General features: G+C 37.8%; 1 protein-coding gene across 3 annotated transcripts in view; it reads left to right on the plus strand.

The window, feature by feature from the left end:
* Positions 1–20,943, plus strand: part of LOC150079288 (neprilysin-2-like) — a 527,224-nt gene that overhangs the window by 250,392 nt on the left and 255,889 nt on the right. For all 3 annotated transcript variants that reach the window (XM_090383670.1, XM_090383669.1, XM_090383671.1), the window contains exon 7: positions 6,845–7,024. In XM_090383670.1, the coding sequence (XP_090239796.1) occupies positions 6,845–7,024 (180 nt within the window). The remainder of the gene's footprint in view (positions 1–6,844; positions 7,025–20,943) is intronic.

A 20,943-nucleotide genomic window follows, 5' to 3' on the forward strand; every position in this document is an offset into this window, starting at 1 on the left:
CAAATGCATTAATTATTAGTTAATTAACTCATCCCTTCGTGTATTCAGTTTATAATGAATTTTCGAATTCAGTGCATGATATTTTCTTGCTTAAATTAGTTCATAACTTAAATTAAATTAAGCTGCAGCTTCTCCTAATTACACGTATATAATTGAAAAACGCCCTGTGATGCCAGTTTATTCCCCCGTAAAGCTGATTTCCCTGCATCCTTTATACGCTCTGCAGTGGCCGTTTATAAAACAAATGAACAGCATTTTTTTTTTTTATTAGCCATACAGTGGAAAGAAGCCACAAGCTTTTCTCAACCCATCGACCCAATTTTTGATTACTGTCGTTAACCATCCTGCCAACCTCTGTATCATCTGCAAACTTTGACATTAAAACTTCATCAGTACCATTAATAAATACTGAAAACAATGTGCTCAACACTGAACTCTGGGGGACTCCACTAATGACATTAGTCCACAATTAGCAGTGCCCATTGATAACTACTCTGCCTTTTGACACATTGCTCCAGTTTATGCATCAGACCTTGATGTACAACAGTATCAAAAGCCTTTCTGAAATCCAAGTATATGATATCAAAATTATTTTTTGCATCCAGTTCCTTGATAACTGCATCATAACCTATCAGATTGTTTAGACAATACCGCACTTTAACAAATCCATGCTGTGACTGCAGTATAATTTCATTCCTGTCCAGATGGTCCTGCATTATTTCTTTAGCCAGAGACTCCATTATTTTTCCTGGAACCGATGTTAAGATAACAGATCTGTAATTATTCATGTCCCCTTTTTATCCCCCGTTATGAATTGGGGATATATTCGCACATCCCCAGTTCATGGAAACCTCCTATAAATCCAAGGATGCTCTCATAATTATGCTAAGAGTTTACTCAGCTCCTTTGCTGCCTCCCTTAATATTATTGAATAGATCCCATCCACCCGAGATGCCTTTTTTATGTTCATCTTCAATAATTTATCTTCCACTTTCCTTTCACTCCAACGGGGAGTAATTTAGCTCCCCGTTGGAGTTTGATAAACTTTTGGTATCTCCTCTCCCTAAAGAATTCCTCATGTGTGAATGTAAATGGAAAATACCTATTCAATTTGTCAACAATCTGAGTAGGGTCATCAACAGTTAACCCATTGGCATCAAGTGGCCCAATGTGATTCGACCCCTTCCTTCTACTGTTACTATAAGTACAGAAGTCTTTGCTCATTTTCTTTGCATTCTTTTCCAGAGACTTTTCATAATACGCCTTAGCTTGCATAACCTTCTTTGTGACTTGATTTCAGACTAATTCATATCTACCATAGCCTTCTCTACATGTATTCTTTGCCCTTTTCCTCCCTTCCACGTGTCTCAGTAGTTCGTCTGACATCCATTTTGGTCTAAGCTTCGAATGGTATTTCTTCGCTGATATAAAAAGCTTGGTTGCTTCTGTTATTACTTCCCTGAATGCTTCCTATATAGCATTTGCTAACATCATTGGTAACATCATCAGTTTGTCCCCCTGCATAGAATTTAAAAACTGCCTGAAACCATTGTAGTTACCCTTACGAAAGAAAAGGTCCTTCCCCTTACCCTTGACAGTACTTATGTCTTTGGTTAAATTCCACATTTGTACACTGTGATCGCTACCACCTGCAACCAGATTTTTCCTTGAGGGGCAGCGAAGGTGACAAAATTAGCGCCATACAAAGGTCAAGGCATTATTTCAGAGCCATTTCACATCAACAACGCTTTTTTTAACACCACATATTTTTAAGATCTCATGCGTTTACAAGAGCGTAAATATTTAAGTTATAATATATATAATATTGCTTTATTGAACACAAAAAATACGCTTTAGTTAAGGGTAACAAAACACAGGGTCATCGAAAAAGTTGTCTGTGATTTCCCTTTTATCTTCGGAAATATTTGATCGATTGCTGTGATCGTAGCAGCAAACAGTGTGGTAACGTGTAAGGTGTGTTGAGGGTCTAACGGCTCCTGGGGTTTTCCCCATCTCTGCGTATTTTCGATGTTTCGGGCAAGCCTAAGATGTTTAAAAAAGTGTATGGTTCATGTGCTATGTGATGTGTTGTGCCCTTTGTTCATCTGGCCTATTAGCCGCCAGGCCCCTAGTGGGACCTGACGTTTCCACACCCCTGCCACGGGGAGGCTGGCCGGATGTACCCAATGATATTCTGAATCCCGCAAACGAGTAACACCACATATTTTTATAACGTGTGGGCGCTTTTGTTCTATATCGTGATTTCTAAGCACGCTGAACATCATTAGGATGTCCTCTTTGATCCATGTAGGAAGATCTCTACAGTAGGTGATGCCCAATGAAATTTCCAAAGAGACAGAAAGGTGTCATATTTCCAATACCATTTTATAATTGCCTTTCTTTCTTTCTTCAAAACTTAATTGGGTACTCTCCATTGTTTTAGACATATCTATAAAATAAACAAAAATTAAATTATTCTAAAAAAATTGTCCATTTTTAAGCTACAAAATGAATTCAAGAAAATTAAATTGGCGCATAAAAAAAAAGGTAACTGCAGCCATTATCAACCCACTGCAGGATGGAAGCATCCTCAACAATTCATGCTGATGGAAATGGATCATAATCTGCCACGCTGGTCTAGTGCGTGGTTGGCAGATCGACCGTATTTAGCAGTCAGAGGCTTGAACCCCGGTCTACTCAAAGAGCGTGTGCTACTGCATTCGACCTCATGACCACTCGGCTACGGAGGCCGCTGATTGGTGCATATTGTGTATTAAATATAAATTTTTAAAGTGTGTATACATAATTTTGAAAAACCCTGAAGAAATCATACTCTTTCCTAAAAAAATCACTGATTTTGATCTTGGCGAAAAAATTTATTCTTCATCAAGTCCCAGATGGAGAATCATGTCCATAAAAATGTGTCAGAATTGGTTAGTGCTGGTTATGTTAATCCTCTTTGCTGAAACAAATTTTATTTTAAGTTTGCTAGTTGTCGACTGTAGCCATTGTTTTCAGGATGGTCACAGAATCTTTAATTTCGAAGGTTTCTTATTAGACGGCCAATATGGGACAAAATAGACAAATTACGTTCAAACAGAAATAATGTGGAGAAATGTTGGCAAGAAATAAGCAGGGAAATTAATGTAGAGGTAGATATTTTGGTTAGTTTGTACAATCTGGTATCCCTTCCGATTGATCGTTGCGAGTAGCAGTGACTGACATGCTTAACCCGCAATGGTTAGCCTTAGGGTGTTTATTCCAGCCACCCTTGCCGCTGTTTTAAAATCGGAAAACGAGTTCCCAATTGTAAAACAGCAGAAAGAGGGGATAACTAACCATAGCGGGCTAGGCATGTCAATCACTGCTACTTGCAACGATCAATCGGAAGAGGTACCAGATTGTAAACAGTAAACCCTCGTGGGTAGCACAGTCGGTAGAATCGCTGTCCTCTCTACGCCTTAGGAAAAGACCTGCGTTCGAGTCCTGTCAATCACGGGAGGAATTTTTATTGGCTTTTTTCATAAAATGGCCGAGTTAGTCGGTCCCAGGCGAGGGTGGAATGGTTTTTTCTCCCGGAAACTCAGGTTTTTTGGTCCAGCAAACAGAAAATCGACTTCAGAACACATGCAATTTACAGACACTATATATAAGGAGCAATATTGCCTTAGTCTCCGATGCTCCTAAAACTCTAATACAACAAAAATGTAAAGACTAACTAATATTTATTTTATTTCAATATATTATTATCATAAATTACCCAAATTTTTGTCACATAAATAGGTTAGTTATGGCAATTGTGTGCTATTATTGTGTCACGGTAAGACATACTTGAATCATTGTGTTTCAACTTAAATTTTTTTAAAGTAAATTATGTAGACATATAGCTTGGAAACATCTATAGTGTAATATCTTATACTTCAGTAATCAGTGGACAATGAATTTACATATATCTCGATATATACAGGATGTTTCAAAAGTGATGGTCAATAATTTAAGGTGAACTGTACACAGTACAATATGCAAAAAAGCCTAGTAAACATGGGTCCTTAAGTGAATTGTTTTTGAGATACTGTATTGCACATTTCTAGTTGGGATCCACCACTGACAAGGTGAACTGTACAGAGTTGAGATCCATCACTGACTTGTGTGTTTAGGTTAGGTTATGCTCATTCTCTCCCTTTCCCTTCTCTCAATGCTCTGAGATGGGGATACTAGTACTTGTATCCAGCAGGCATACTAGTACTTGTCAAGGGATAGTCAACATGGAAAGAGGTTACAGCAATGAAGAGTACTTAAAATCCTATGGTTTTTTTTTTGTATCTGGGGCCTTGAAAAAAGCTTGGTGTGCACTTCTGGCATTAACACAGTTGAGGAATTGCAGCGTCGGATTGGAGCCTTTCAGCAAATCAGAAATGACCCAGGAATGCCTGAGAAGATTTGCAGCTCAATGCAGAGAAGACTACAATGCTGCGTACGGATTCAAGGACAGCATTTTGAACTCCTTTTGTAACATCCAGTAACACGTAACATCTGTAAAATCCTGTGGTGTTGAAACCAAAAACTAAAAATGTATTATCTTATGTTTAATAAAACCACCTTTAGCAAAGGATTCACAGTTTTTTTGCTAAACTAGTGCTCCCATAGTCAGTGGCAGATCTTAACAGAAAATGTGCATTATCGCGAAAACAGTTCATTTGCAGCTCCCGATTTTCACTGGGACTTTTTTGCTTATTTAAGTTTGTACTTTTCACCTTTAAATTATTGACCATCATTTTTGAAACACCCTGTATACACTATTGTTCAAAGAAAGTGCATCACCCCTTAAAATTGTAATTGTCGTCCGAATAACATAAGTATATGGCAATATTTCTTATGGATTGCATCAAATAACATTTAACACACGTAGGTGATGATGTAATATTTCATCAGTTGTTACTTTCAGCCATATAAGCACGCTCTGCAAGGGTTGCAGTCATTCGTTACTTGTCAGGATGGCGAGTTACGTGCAGTTGATGCCACGAAGAAAGAGTGCTATTGTTGCTGTCATGTTGCTTATAGAGTGTCTTGTAATCAGTCGACAGTGAGTAGATTTCTTTCCAAACTCAAGAATACTGGTTCTGCTGATAGGGAAAAAGGAACCGGATGCAAAGCAGTCTCTACGCCAAAACAGGACCGTGTTTTGAAGCACTTATGCCTTAAAAACTATAAAGCTTCGTCTGAGCTGAAAAGAGAATGGGAAGAACATACAGGAGTGGTAGCAAGTGCAGTAACAGTCAGAAGATGCCCCTTCAAAAATGGACTTGTAGCCTGTCGTCCTAAGAAGAAGCCCCTCCTCACACAAAAAATGAAAAAGGTATAAGGAGCATGTCAAAGGGACCCCGAAGCAGTGGAAGTCAGTTATTTTCTTGAATTAGAAGAAATTCAATCTGCATGGCTCTCATGGGAGACAAACCATCTTCATACCATCAGATTTGCCATAGACATGGTGAAGAATACCATCCAGACTGTATGGTGTCTACAGTGAAATTCTCTACCAGCCAAATGATGTGGGTGTGTATTTCGTATCACAAAGTAGGTCACCTGCAGTTTATAAAAGGTTCCATAAAATCCGATGGATACCTGGCTATATTAGAAGGCAAATTGCTGCCAACCATTAGAGACCATTTCAACCTGGCAAGTAACTGCTCCTTGTCATCAGGTGAAAAATATAAGTAGGCACTTCTGTGGTTACTTTAGCTTCATTTCTGCATTAGAGGTTTGACAGTAATGTGTTTACATTTGTTACAGGTGACAAAATGGTTGGAAGAACAGGCCATTACAACTCTTAGCTGGCCAGGAAACAGCCCGGAACTGAATCCTATAGAGAACTGTTGGCATCGTGTGGAATCTGCAATTGCCAGAAAGAAACCAAAGACCCTTCGTGAACTTCAGGAAGCCATAATTCATGTTTGGAACCACAAACTATCAGTTGATTATCTTCAGAAATTGATCTTGTCAATGCCTCAATGGTGTGCTGTTTTATTGTTTTGGTAAAATGTACATACACAAAGTGCGCACTCTGGTCCCGTGAAGGGATCCATTTCTACTAAATTTTCAAGAACTGGTCTAACAGTAGGGACTAGCCACGTGCTCCCCCACCATTCGTTTTCGAGTTATAAAGAAAACAAAAGTGCAATTCATTATGGGACACCCTGTATAGCAGTTAAAAAATAGTAACTATGGACGTATTCGGTTGTTTTATAAACAAGCCTATTGAACACAAAAGTATATAAAATTGCAGACCTCACATTGTGCTCACTCGCAGGTAACACAGTGGTGATGATCATAACCTTCCCCAACTCTGGGTGGAAAAGGCTCTAGTTTGAATCCCGGAAATTACGTGAAGAACTTTTATGGGCTTTTTCACACTAATGACTGGGTTAGTCGGTCTTAGGCAAAGACAGCATAGGTATATTTCCCCCGCTCCACAGAAACGCAGGTTTTCTTAAAGCAAAACAGACAAATCGAACAGAGAACACAATTTACAAACATAGTACACATGGCAGATGAATTAATTTTCAGGTGGCTAATATGACGCACAAACCTCATTATGCCAAATGAATGTTTCCCCCAGGGGCTCACATCTGGTGAGTATGGGCTTGGCACACCCAGAGTCCTGAGCTGGATATCATCATTATTCTCTTTCTTGGTGATTCCTCTCTCTCTCTCTCTCTCTCTCTCTCTCTCTCTCTCTCTCAGGGTAATAGGGAAATTTTTTTTTTTGGCCAGTGCAGCATAAGCCTCAGGCTTCCTTGCACCATATGGCTAATAATAATAATAATAACATATGCATTTTTTATAGCTGGATGAAGGAAGTCTTGGTATGCCTGATCGGAATTACCTCTTGAAAGGACCTGATGATCCAGTGGTGGGTGCCTATTATCGACTTATGGTAAACAGTGCTAAGTTACTTGGAGCCAATGAAACTCAGGCCAAAAAAGAGTTGAAAGATGTCCTGAATTTTGAAATAACTTTAGCTAATGTAAGTAGTAATGATACATTTTCAATAGCAACAATAATAACAAATAAATCACAGATAGCAAAAATTTTATTATTATTAGTATAGGCCAGCAACTTAGAAGGCAATCTATGCACATGCACCTATGCTTTGTACACATCATCTAGTTCATTGCCCAGTTTTATGGATGCTGAATCAATTGTATCAGGTATAATTAGCCATCTTCCTGGAAGTGTTTGTGTAAACTATAAGCTTGAAAATGCTCAAGTCTAGTACAGGAAAATCACTTAAAACACAAGATTTGGGAAATTGTTGCCGAGTATTTATGTTCAAGAAAGTCAGATTTTGATATAAAGAATTATATCACAGATACAAGTGAAGCAACAGGAATTTGTGAAACTACAGTTTAAAAAAAGCATTAAAAGAATGTAAGCAACCTATGGAATGACCAAGAAAAATAAAGTTTTCTGCTCCTAGTGGTAAAAAGAATAACTGCATTAAAAGAATAGAAATGGACAATTTTATGAAATGTGCTATTTGTTGCAAAATGCACGATTTATATGCTAAAAACATTCCTGTTTCTTTAAGTAAACGTTTTGCTTCTAGTAAAGGAGGACATAAATTTGGACTGCAGCAAGAAACTTCTTCAAAAAACAATTAAAGAGATGGTTTATAAGTGGAAAAAATGCCAGCCTAGAAGAAAATATTAATTGAGAAATCGGAAATAGCATCCTTGCATTATCAATACTTACGAAAGATAAGAATTGCAAGATGTAATGGGAAACAAATGATATATCTCGACAAAACATTCTTCCTGCTGTGTACATTCCATGCATGCACACACAGTTGGAAGTTGTTGGCAATCGGAGAATGAATATTGTATGATTACAGCAATCGGGAAGAACTGAAGATCAATTAGCATTAGTAGAGGCATATGATGCAAGAAAGCAAGATCCAGCATCAGTCAAAAAAAAAAAAAATTTCCATTTCACTACCATTCACTCTAAAAGTTTGTCTAATTCTTCCTTGAAGCTGTCAACTACCACAACGACAGATGGAAGTTTGTTCCAGCAATCAACCACCCACTGGCTAAAGGCAAATTTCCAAACATCTATTCTACAACTATCCTTCCTCAATTTGAATTTATGTCCCCTCAGATTCGTAATCTGAGCAAGAGGAAGAATCCCATCAGCATTAAGCCTGCTGAACCCATTCAAGGCCTTATACACCTCAATCAGATCACCTCACAGGTGCTTAGTCTCCAAACGCTGCAATTTGCAGAATTTAAGCCTTTCTTGGTAAGAGCACCTCTTCATCCCCTTCGCAAATGTTGTTGTCCTTCTCTGTACTCATTCTAGTAACTCTACATCCTTCCTAAAACGAGGCCTCCAGACCTGTACACAGTACTCCAGGTGTGGCACCATTGCCTTATACAAAGGAATAATTACTTCCTTCTTCTCCCTGCTAGAAAAATTCCTGTATACCATTGACAAGACCCCATGACCTACTCTGGCAGCACAATTACCTCCAGGTCGTTTTCAGTCTCTACCACCCTGAGTGTAATACCATACAGTGGGTACTTTTACCTGGCATTACTTCTACCCATATGCAGTACTTTGCATTTGTCAATGTTAAATTATCATTCATACTGGTGAAGATAAAATCTTTGTAAATGATGCCTTACTAATTTTTAAATGGAAGCAGAAGACTTCATGATGAAGTCTTCTGCTTCGATTATCATGATGATACAAACTTTGAGAATTTCAGCAAATGGATCAAAAATAAACTGCTGCCAAATCTACCTCCCAGCTGTGTTATATTAATGGACAATGCCAGCTGCCATTCTGCACAGTATAATAAAAAAACAAATTTGGCTACTTTAAAAAGAGATATACAGGATTGGCTACAGGAAAGTGGTATAGTGCTCAGTGATTAAAGGAAACCTGAGATCCTCCATTTAGTTAAAGTTTCTTTAATACAACCTTAATACAAAATCAACGACATTTTGAAAATGCATGGTTATATTGTATTTTGACTTCCTCCTTATCATGCCAAAATCCTATCAAACTTGTATGGGAAGAAATTAAACAGTAGAGTTGCTGAAAATAACATTTCTTTCACTCTGGATGGTGTTAAAGAATTGGCTGAAACATTTTTCGGATAGTATACTCCTGATAAATAGAAGAAATGTTGGGATCACTTAATTAGAATTGAAAACCAATATTGAGAAATAGAAGTCAAATTGATGAGGAAATTGGCAGACTTATTAACTTAGGTTCAATCCTGCCTCAACGGCATTTTTCAAGGTCGTTGAGTCAGGGTTGCCATCTAAGTTGCTGACCTATAGGGAGGTGATATTTATATTTTAAGTTTAAAGCAGAGACATGTATCCAGTGTTGCATGGAGCAATGTATGCTTAACCCTGAAATAGTGGTGCAGCACCTCACAGAGCCTCTTGAAAATAACGTTCCCACATTAACTGTTACTCAATGATTAAAATTCTGAATATTTATTACCCTCCTAAATGTAGTCAAACTTTTATTGAATAGTTTCTGAAGTGATTCTTTACCATTTTCATATAGAAATTGGATGCTTGAACCTGTCAGGTGCCCCGCCATTGTTTAATTAATTATTTAGGTTTTGCAGAATGAATTTTTAAAAATAGCATGGTACCAGACAAATGCCAATGCTGTTTGTTTAAAGTTTCAGGTTACTTGTTTTTCCTTCCACCACCATAAGGGTGTTAACATGAAACCCCTGGTATTCTCTCAAGGCTGCTAACCTGCAGGAGCAACATACATAGTTTTAAGTTTCGTGCACTGTGAAATAAACTTTAAAATAAGCCTGAAAATGGAAGTAACCAATAGTTTTGAATACACGTTTTTTTTTATATTTATATTAAATTAAATTAATTTTAAATTTTAATATTATATTTATAAATTTAAATTCTGTTTATTATGAATAACATACAGAAATATATGTGCATGTTCAGTTTGAAATTCCATGCATTTAGCGGTCTTTTAAATTGGAAAAGAATAAAAGACTGTTTCTATTTTATGTCTAATACGTTTTTGTTACTTTTAGGAAAATTAATATTTTTTCAATGAAAGATGTAAAATACTGTTTTAAAACTTAAAATTGCATAGAATAAGTATTGCAGTCCATTAAAAAAAAGATGAAATATTGGCATTATTCAAGAATTCAAAAATATCCCAAAATGTTTACCAAAATTTAAAATAAAAAAAAAACTGTGCACCTGTCAGGTGCCCCATCACTGCTTTTGCTAAAAATGGCAGGTCCCACCACAAGTGGGTTAACATGAAAGATACAGTATTTATAATGTTTTTTTTATTTTTTTATATACATACTTGTTTTTCCAGTTTAGAATATCAAAATATTATAAATTCAGTTTTATATCTAATTTTCTCTAAAATGTACTATACAGTAATATGCATTGTTTCATTTTAAAGATGCAAACATGCAATGAACAATTTAATTACAGTGTTAATATTAATTATAATGTGTAAGAATTGAACTGCAGGCGGCTCACATCTGGTGAGTATGGGCTTGGCACATCCTGGATCCTGAGCTGGATATCATCATTCTTCTCTTTCTTGGTGATTCCTTTCTACTTCTCTTTTTCTCTCTCTCTCTCTCTCTCTCTCTCTCACAGGGTAACTCGGGAATTTTTTTTTTTGGCTGGTACAGCATAAGCCTTGGGCTTTCTTGCACCATATGGCTAATAAGAAGAAAGCTTCATTAAAGTAAAACTGTTCCTTTGGCTGAGCCTCAAGTTCATTTCTGCCTGTCATCTTAGGTTTCAGTTCTTTCCTGTCTATCTGAGCTTTCTATGCTAGGCATCTTGTGATGTTTTAGATAGTGAAGGTGGAGATTAGTACTTTTTGTTTTAATTTATTTTGAACTTGTCATGAGTAGCTTTGGCATCTTGTTTTTCTTCAGCTGTTATCCTTGAAGTCATAATGATTAACTTGTATGCTTCCCTTAGCTTCAGATCAGTATGCTTTTTGTTGACATAATTTATTGAGATGAATGACCATATTCATAATCAAATGAATATGGTCATTAGTATTTCCATGAAACATGTGTCTCCTTTGAGGTTGTTAAGACTGTTTCAGATAGGAGCTAAGAATCTATTGGGCTTCTTCCAACAGTTCTGGAAGTTTTAATCAGGTCTGTGATATCAGGAGTGTTGAGGCATCATGTGATGAGGCTGGCTAGGGCAAATACGTTAGCTGCCACAATCTGCTATTTACTTGGGGTGACTTAAAGCTTGATGTAGAGTTGGGCCCTAAAAGCTGTGTACTAGTTGCCAGTCTTTTTCAGGAGCCAGTATTCAAGACTGAGAAACTTGTTGAAATGTGTTGTAGGTGCAGAGGACCATATAGTTGCTGCATATAGAGATATGGATTGCAGACATCAGAGGATATATTTTTTAATCAATTCAGCATTATGTATTCCCATTAATTCCTGGTGGATTGTCCACATTGCAGAGAACAATTTTGTTTTGGTGTTTGGGAAGCAAGCCTGGAATTAGCCCCTCATCCAATATTAACACCTGATCTTTGTGTGTTTTTACTTTTTGAATAAGGATCCATTAATGTTGATAGCGATATCATTGCAGAACTTCTTCCAGGTGAATGATAACTGTCTTTTCTTTGCTTATCTCTAGTCTGATTGACACTAGATATTGTATAAATTGATAGATTTTTTTTTTTTTTTTTTTTTTGTTTGCAGATTAGTGCTGATAACTAATTTTGGTCAGATGACATTATTGGATATTATGATGCAGTTACAAAGGAACTAGATGCAAAAAATAATTTTGATATCATATACTTGGATTTCAGGAAAGCTTTTGACACTGTTGCGCATGGAAGACTACTGTACAAATTGGAGCAGATTGGTATTAAGTTGCTACAATGGATAAAAGGATGGTTGAGTGGGAGAAGACAGAGCGTGGTAATCAATGGGGGCTGCTCTTCGTGGACTAATGTTATTAGTGGAGTCCCACAGGGTTCGGTGTTGGGTCGACTGTTGTTTTGTATATTTATCAATGATATTGATGAAGGTATATCAGGCTTAGTGTCAAAGTTTGCAGATGATACAAAGGTTGGCAGGGTTGTTAATGATAGTAATGGCAGTGTGCTACTGCAACAGGATCTAGAAAATTTGGGCAGATGGGCTGAGAAGAGGCAACTGAAGTTTAACATTTACAAATGCAAAGTACTACAGTAGAGTAGAAGTAACCCCAGAAAAACGTACCAACTGTGTGGTACTACACTTAAGGTGGTAGAAAATGAAAAAGACCTGGGAGTAATTGTGCAGTCAGATAGGAAGTTTTCTGAGCAATGCAGACAAGCTGCCAGAGCAGGTCATGGAGTTTTGTCAATGATATACAGGAATTTTGCTAGCAGGGAAAAGGAGGTGATTGTCCCTCTGTATAAGGCAATGGTCAGCCCACACATTGAGTACTGCGTACAGGTCTGGAGGCCTCATTTTAGGAAGGATGTAGATTTGCTTGAACGTGTACAGAGAAGGGCAGCAAGATTGGTGAGAGGAATGGAGGGATCATCTTACCAAGAGAGGCTTAAGTTCTGCAAATTTCAGTGGCTGGAGACTAGAAACAGAGGTGATCTGATTGAGGTGTATAAGGCCTTGAATGGGTTGAGCATGCTGAATTCTGATGGGATTCTTCCACTTTTTCAGATTACGAACCTAAGGGGGCATAAATTCAAATTGAGGAAAGACAGATGTAGAATAGATGTGCTGAAATTTGCCTTTAGCCAGTGGGTGATTAATTGCTGAAACAAACTTTCATCTGTCGTTGTGGAAGTTGATAGGTTAAATAAATTTAAGGAGGAACTGGACAAATATTTAGAAGGAATTGTTTTGCATTTTTTTTTTTTTTTTGACTGATGCTGCATAAGCTCATACCCTTGTTTTCTTGCATCACTTGCCACTACTACTACATAAAGTTTCAGGTCATCAATGACTGGAAATCAGTTTCAGATGCCAGGAATGGCTTTAAGCCTGTGGCGAACAAGGATGATGACAACATTCCACCTTGTCGTACCCCGCTATCAACAGTATATGTTCTGATGTAGCTGTGAGATGATATGTCTGATCCAAGGATTGATTTAATTATACTAAAAGTATTATCTGCAATATTGAAGTAATTCTTGGGAATGGAGATTAGAGCTGTTATGTCTATTCTGCCATAGGCTGCTTTTACATCATTGAAGACTTCCTGGATTCTTATAAAGAGTGTCCATGAAGTTGCTGTAGGTAGATTTCCTCTTGATCACCACGTGGAGATACTGGGGCCTGTGGTTGAAACAGTGATCTGTAATGGGAAGCTGAATTGCTTTTTTTTTTTAATATCTTCAGGAAACCACAGCTGATGGCAGTAGGTCTAAAATCTTGTGGCTGCTTGGGGTCTCTACATGTAGGTACCAAATAGACATAAGTATGTCTATTTGGAAGACATATAAGTATGTCTTCCAAATTTCTGGGATCTTGAACTTTTTACTTTATAGGATTTTGCTGGACCAGGAGATCTATAATATATGTACTAAGAATCATCAGGTTCTTAGTTCATGATGGTTTATAGTACTACAGATTTTTATTAGAAACAAAGGACACTTTTCTATGTCCACTGTAGCTTTCAGTGGTAATTTCTTGATGAATTTAATGTGATTATTGCAGGCAATGCTGGGAGTAGTATTGGAGATTTGCATAGAGGACCTACACTTGTAACAGAGGGTCAATTTTGTGGTTAATCAGCCAGTTGAAAAGTAGGCTCAGTCCATTCTTTAAATCCATTCATCTTTCATAGCGGTTTGCTTGTGGTTCTGTTTTTGGAATCTTTTGGTCATTTCAACTTATCAATAGCGAGCTAATCTTTTTTTGTCTTTAGAAGAGAGCCGTTGCCTTTTCTTTGTAGGCATTGAAGTGTTCAACATCAATAGTTTTCTTTCACTGTCAGTTGACCTTCTACTTCTTGAGGAAGGTTTGTTTTATGGTTTCTTTAAACCATGTGGAGGTTCTGGGTTTGATGCAAATTTCTTTTGCAGCTCCCTCTTTGGCTAGTCTATAAAGCTCTTCAACTAAATAGCCTAGCATTTCTTCAGAGAGACTATGCTATAGTGAATAGATGTTTAGTTAGCATCTCTGAGTTCTGAAGATAATTTCTGGTTTCTGTAAATTTATGAAGAAGATCAGTTTTTCTCTCTCTGGTTGGTTTTCACTTTTGTGCAGACTTGTCTGGATTGTGATTTTCCTGTAAGGAGGTTTCACATGTAACTGGGTTGTGATCAGAGCAGAAATTAAAAGAAGAGGTGCTTCTTCTTCAGAGGTGTCATTGAAATTATGGAATAGGAGGTTCAGCGTGCTGTTACCTCTGGTCAGATTAGAAATAATTTGCGTAAGGCTTATCCTGGCTTCTTGTCATGGTATAGGCATGTTGAAGTCACCTGTCACTATGTTTTTGAGGCCTGTCCCCAGGTTTGTGGCTATCCAGTTGTTTAGTTTTGCTCTTGATTTGTCATTGTGATTTGGGGAAGGTATTTTATGCAAACTTGTGTCTGGATATACTTATTCAATAACACTGTATATAGGGCTTCAAAGTTGTGTGTTAGGATGGTTTTAATTTTATTAGTTTGATAGCCTTTTCTGATGATTAAGGTGACTCCTCCTCTTCATCAGATATCTCTGGGGGTTCTCAAGAGAACAGTATACCTCCCGGGCTAGGTGAGAATGTCTAGGTAGGTAAAAAAAAGGTAAACTGCAGCCATTATCAACCCACTGCAGGATGGAAGCCTCCTCAACAATTCCTACTCTTGGGTAACTAAGTTTCTGTTATATAAATAATTTCATATTCTCCCATGAGGAGCAGAGATTGTAATGTGTTTAGTTTGTTGATGAGACTTCTGATGTTTTGGATGAAGCATTTAAGTTGTAGATATTTGAGATTAATATTAGCATTAGCATTAGTAGAGGCATATGAGGCAAGAAAGCAACCTTATATAGCATCAGCCAAAAAAAAAAAAAGAAAACAGCCTACACATTTCACCCATCTGTACCCTCCAAGAATTTGTCTAGTTCTTTCTTGAATTTATTCAACCCATCCACTTCCACAACAACAGATAGAAGCCTGTTCCAACAATCAGCCATCTGCTGGCTGAAGGCAAACCTCTACACATCTATCCTGCAACCATCCTTCCTCAACTTGAATTTATACCCTCTCATGTGTATAGTCTCAGCAGGTAGAAAATCCCATTAACATTCAGCTTACTCAATCCGTTCAAGGCTTTAAACACAACTCAATCAGATCTCCCCGCAGGTGCCTAGTCGTGAGACACTGCAATTTGCAGAACTGAAACTTTTCTAGGTAAGAGAACTCTTTTGTTGCCTTCACCAGTCTGGTTGTCCTTCTCTGCACCCGTTCCAGCAGATCTACATCCTTCCTAAAATGAAGCCTCCAGACCTGTATACAGTACTCAAGATGCAGCCTAACCATGGTCTTATACAAAGAGATATCATCTCCTTATCCTTACTAGCAAAATTTCAGTATATTATTGACAAAACCCCATGAGCTGTCCTGGCAGCATGTCTGCACTGCTCAGAGAATTTCATATCTGATTGCACAATTACTCCTAGGTCTTTTTCATTCTCCACTACCCTGAGTGTAGTGCCACACAGTTGATAAGTTACTCTGGGGGTTACTGCTACTAGTATGAGGCCGCCTCCATAGCCAGGTGGGAAGGAGCAGCAGTGCGTAGCACATGCTTCTTGATTAGAACGGGGTTCGAGCCCGTTACCACCAAATACAGAGGATGCGGAAAGGTCAGGGAATGACCACCGCATATCCCGGAGCAATATGGCCTTAGTTGCTAATGCTCCTAAAGACCAAATAACAAACAAACAAACAAAGCTACCAGTATATAGTACCTTGCATTTGTCAATGTTAAACTTCAATTTCTCCTTGCCATTTCTCAGCCCATTGACTCAGTTTTCTTAGATCTTGTTGCAGTAGCTTGCCTTGATGACTGTCGTTAACCACCCTACCAACCTTTGTATCATCTGCAAATTTAGACATTAAGCCTGATATACCTTCATCAGTATCATTGATAAATATCGAAAACAACAATGGGCCCAGCACTTAACCCTGTGAAACTTCACTAACAACATTAGTCCACAAAGAGCAGTGCTCATTGATAACTACTCTGTCTTCTTCCACTTAACTGCCCCTTTATCCATAGCAGTAACTTCCCCTTAATGCTGTATTACTCCAGTTTGTACAGCAGTCATTTATGTGCAACAGTATCAAAAGCCTTCCTGAAATCCGAGTAAATCCAAGGCTGGTATGAAGGCTTTTTTAGATAATTTTGAGTTTTTATTTTATTTTGATATATTAAACTGTAGTTACTATATACTGTAGTTTGAATTCCTATAATTGCATAGGTTAGTTTATTTTTGTATTAGTTAAGTACATATTTGGAAAGCTACAGCTTATTCAGATAGCTTTGTTATTTTGGCAGGAATTTCATAACTTTCGTTCAGTAGCTTAAATTTAACTTGTTTAGTATTTTAAGTTTTATCAACAGTTTTATTTCTGCAATATTTCATTACCATAAATACTGTAATATATTGTAAATTTTAATTTTGTAATCTTTGTAAAGTTCGAATTTTACTTATTATGGTTGCTACAAGATCCACTTACAATGCAAAGTCCAGGGAATCGGGACTCAAACAGAAATGCCTGTGAGCATTTCCAGTTTCAGGTGCAGCTTCATCGTTTGTATAGTCTGTGGCATGTATTCTAAGGCTGGTCTAGTAGACAGACCTAGCTTATATGGTAATTCTTTTCTTTGCAACTGATGTAAAGAGTGTGCTGACCTCAAATTACAAATTGCCACATTATGCGAAGTATTTGAATCGCTGAAAAAACGAGTGCTTGCCCTAGAAACAAATGTAACTGGGAGCTTGGCAGGGACTCAAGTATCTACTGACCTGCCAAATGATGATACACCTCTGATTTGGGACACAGAAAAGAAAAGTCAAGAGCAGACTGCTTTGGTCAAAGGTGATCTAGTTTTATTGAGTGACTCTATTGTCAGGGAAATGGGTAACATTTTTATAACAAGATAGGTGGTCCTTAACCAGAGTGTCTTTGCCAGTAGCTACAACTGATGATGTTACCAACAGATTGTCAGATTTTAAGGGAGGTAAAGAGAGAATTATTATTCATGTGGGCACTAATGATATTCCACCTGCTGAGAAAATTCCATAAGTTAGGTCAGAATGTGTGTCTGCAGTTCTGCCCAGACACAATAGGAGGGACTATATGCTGAAATCCCTGTGGACCAACTCAAGACTTAAGTGAATCTGCAAGGCTCTTGGGGGGGAGGGAATATTCATCAGCATGCCCTGGATTCATAGGTAGTAGGAATCTGTTTTATAGAGATGGTATTCATTTGAGCAAAGGTAGCACAAGCATTTTTTCCCAGTATCATTGAGGATACCCTAAGGGTTCAGAGAAACTGCTAGTTAGGAGGGGAGAAAGGTAATTTAGTTCCCCATTTATCTGATGATATGGGTCAAAGTAATTCTTGCACTCACCTCATGAATTCCTGTTTGTTGCCACAACAGCTGATGTTGATAAGATGTTCTGAGGGTAGCAATGTTTTAAATGAAAGAGAAAATATAGCCTGGGTTACAAACCTAAATAACTTCAAGGGATGTGTCAGGGCCAGATTTACGCATAAGCTAGACAAGCAATAGCTTAGGACCTCACATTACAATGGGCTCTGCATCAGTATAGAAAAATAATAAAAAATAAATAATTTATTAATAATGAACATCAATATAAAAAAAAATTAAAATTATTGTTGTTATTATAGACTTTTTTGCTTTTCTGCTTTTACTTGTCTTAAAAAACAATTTATCGCAATATACATTTGGTTGTTTTTACAACGTGTGCCTATTTTTAGAATCAATAAATTACATTTGTGCCAATGGTGAGCGTCAAATCAGAGATTGTTTACTTACTTATAGAGGAAAGTGGGGCAAAACCGGGTAGCTAATCTTTTGTCAGACAGTTTGATTTCAGTGTTTTATGTTAATATGTGTGTGTGTGTGTGTGATCTTGATAAAGTGACCATGACTTTAAGAATTATATACATATTATTACAGCAGTATTATTTAATGAAATAATTATCTTTATTTAAATTGTGAGATGAGTTAGAAACATATTTTATGTAACATAATTTTCAGATAAAAATAATCTGTCGACAATAATAAAATAATCAATTTAATAATCTGAATAAATAATTAACATGCATAATGTCAATTTGTAATACTGTAATAAAAGCAATAGTGAATAATTATTATTTACTAAAATTTCAAAATTTTCGATTTTATATTTTTTTACTTATCTGAAATAAATTTTGCTTAGGATTAAAAATGAAGAGACGGTTTGCAAGCGGGTATCAAAAGAGAAAAAATAAAAAGTTATTATAGCTCCTTTATCTAGTTTACCCAAAGTGGATACTTATAAGAACTCTTTATTGTATACAGAAGGCACCTTGCTGTACACAACACCCTTCACATTTACAAGCCAGGGGTTAATTTAAAGTAACACAAATAAACGAAGATTCGTCTATTGAGGATCAACCTGACATATCAGTACCAACTATTCCTACAGATATTTCTAGTTCAATTATATCTAATCCTGATATTGCAGACTATAAAACAGAAATTATAGATATTTTTAAGGGAACTATATCTGATCCTGATATTTCAGACTATGATTCAAAAAAGAATCAACAAAACATCTATACAAAATGCAATGATGTGGGTCTGTGGAGTACTTTAACTAAGAATGATATCTCGTTTTGAGTTCAGAGAGGTCCTGTTGACTTTCATCACTGGAAGGATTCATTTGAAAAATCAAAACAGATGTTTAAAAATCAAGTAAGGTATTGCTCACAAGGACTCTTTCACTCAGCAAAAATTAATGGTGAAAAGTATAGTTGAGAGTGGATAAAATGCAAAGTGTGCTTAGGGTCAAATGGCACCAGGGGTTCCCCCGTGTCTCTGCATAGTTTACATTGTGGGTGTATCAGTTGATTGGAAATGCCAGAGATTTAAAAGTGTATGGATTCTGTATATGTGTAATGTCAGGTAACATTGTTCTTTTGGTTATTTAGCCGCCAGTCCCCTTGAGGCCCAACATTGCCCCACTTTTGCCCCATAGAGGCAGACCAAGTACCCAGTAGTATATAGTTCACTCTGGCAGGTCCTGCCACTTAATTTCCTGAGATTTCAGTGGCTAGGACCTAAAAAAAAAAAAAAAAAAAAAAAAAAAAAAAAAATTATGCGATTGTGCAGTGGGGAAGTGCTAGGAGAAGGCCAAAATGATTGGCAAAATTGATTTTAGATTGTTGAGTTTAAATTGTGTGGGGGCATTCACTTGCATGCAGGGGGAAGACTGAAAGTTGGGGAGAAATAGACAAAAATATGGAGCTGATAGGGAATACAGCTCCAATTTACAGTGCAGCATGCCCTACTATAGGGTAAAGAAGGGGTGGTGGGAAGGGGAGGGGACAGCAAGTCGTCTCCCCCACCCGGGAATGGAGAAAAGTAGGCTAGACAAGGGAGCTGTCCCAGATCGCCAATAGGGAGTAGATGCAGAGGTTGCAGTCCAGTCGATGAAGAGTCAGGGCTGCACCTCCCAGGTAATGTCCAGTTGTGCAGACCAGAACCGGTCCGAGTCAGTAGTGGTTCTGCTTGGTCATTTGTAGAGAATCATATGTGGGACAGAGTCCCGTCCATGTGTCAGTGTTTAGGAGAACTGAAATTCTCTTCTTGGTTTTAGATCCATGATCATTAAATATCTGTGGTTTGTCATTAATAGTGAATCGCACAACCATCCATGGGTCAGTATTTGGGAGAGTGAAGATTTGCCGCTCTTTGGGTGAGTTCCAGATTTGTCATTCTTGAAGAATCAAGCAGGTATCCTTGATGTATGGTTGGGGTGAATTCTAGGAGACTGTTTATCACAACTCTTCAAGGTTCATAGGCAAAGGAATAGTCAGGCATCTAGCATATAGGTTCTGGGCAAACTTGGTGAATGCTATGTATGATGCCTAGTCTTCCAGTAGGTGGTTTTCCCGGTTTTTAGGATTGAAGTGCACTTGGGTGATCAGTTGAACGTGTAGGTCTTTGTAGAGCTCACAGTCATGTGTCCGGTGACCCCAAGTCTCTATGAAGCCACATGTGCATGTTGGGGTTTCTTCAAGTCCCAGAAGGTATAATTTGTGGCAAATCGCTCTGTGTTTTAGGAGTTACATGATATATAGTCTGGGGCAAAGCCATGTTGGATGCTGTGGGTTATTTGCTGGAGATTGGGGAGCAACTTCCGCGTGACTTCCCTTTTTGTGGAGGTCGTCCAGCGTTGTTGTCATATTGTTCGCAGATAGATCTGGAGTCTTTTCTTTTTGACTGTCCAATTTGCTGTTGGATCCGTAGTGTAACCCTGGTAAGTAGTTGCATTTCTGTGCCCAAGCTGTTGGAGCATGCCTAGGCGAGTCACTTCAAGATCAAGGCGGAAGGTTCCGGTGAGTACTTGTAGGGCGTGGGTTGATACAGTGTTGCACGCTCTGGTGAGGGTTAATAAGATGGGTTGGTGAATGATGTTGAGGCCTTATAGTACCAGGGCATATGCAATTGCAGGAATAATGGCTGCCTTGTAGAGAATTGCAAGAGTGTGCCTCTTCAGCCCCCAGTCGTGGCGAGTAATCCTGGCAAGCTTGGCAGCATAGTTTTTCATTTTGTCTGAATTTATTTTAGATAGGGTGTAAACGATAGATTTCTGTCCAGGATGACTCCTAGGTACTTGAGGTCTGTGGCCAGCTCGATTGTTC

The sequence above is a fragment of the Mastigoproctus giganteus genome, chromosome 10, assembly GCF_048544385.1.
Source record: "Mastigoproctus giganteus isolate SK-2022 chromosome 10, ASM4854438v1, whole genome shotgun sequence".
In the NCBI taxonomy this organism is placed as follows: Eukaryota; Metazoa; Arthropoda; class Arachnida; order Uropygi; family Thelyphonidae; genus Mastigoproctus; species Mastigoproctus giganteus.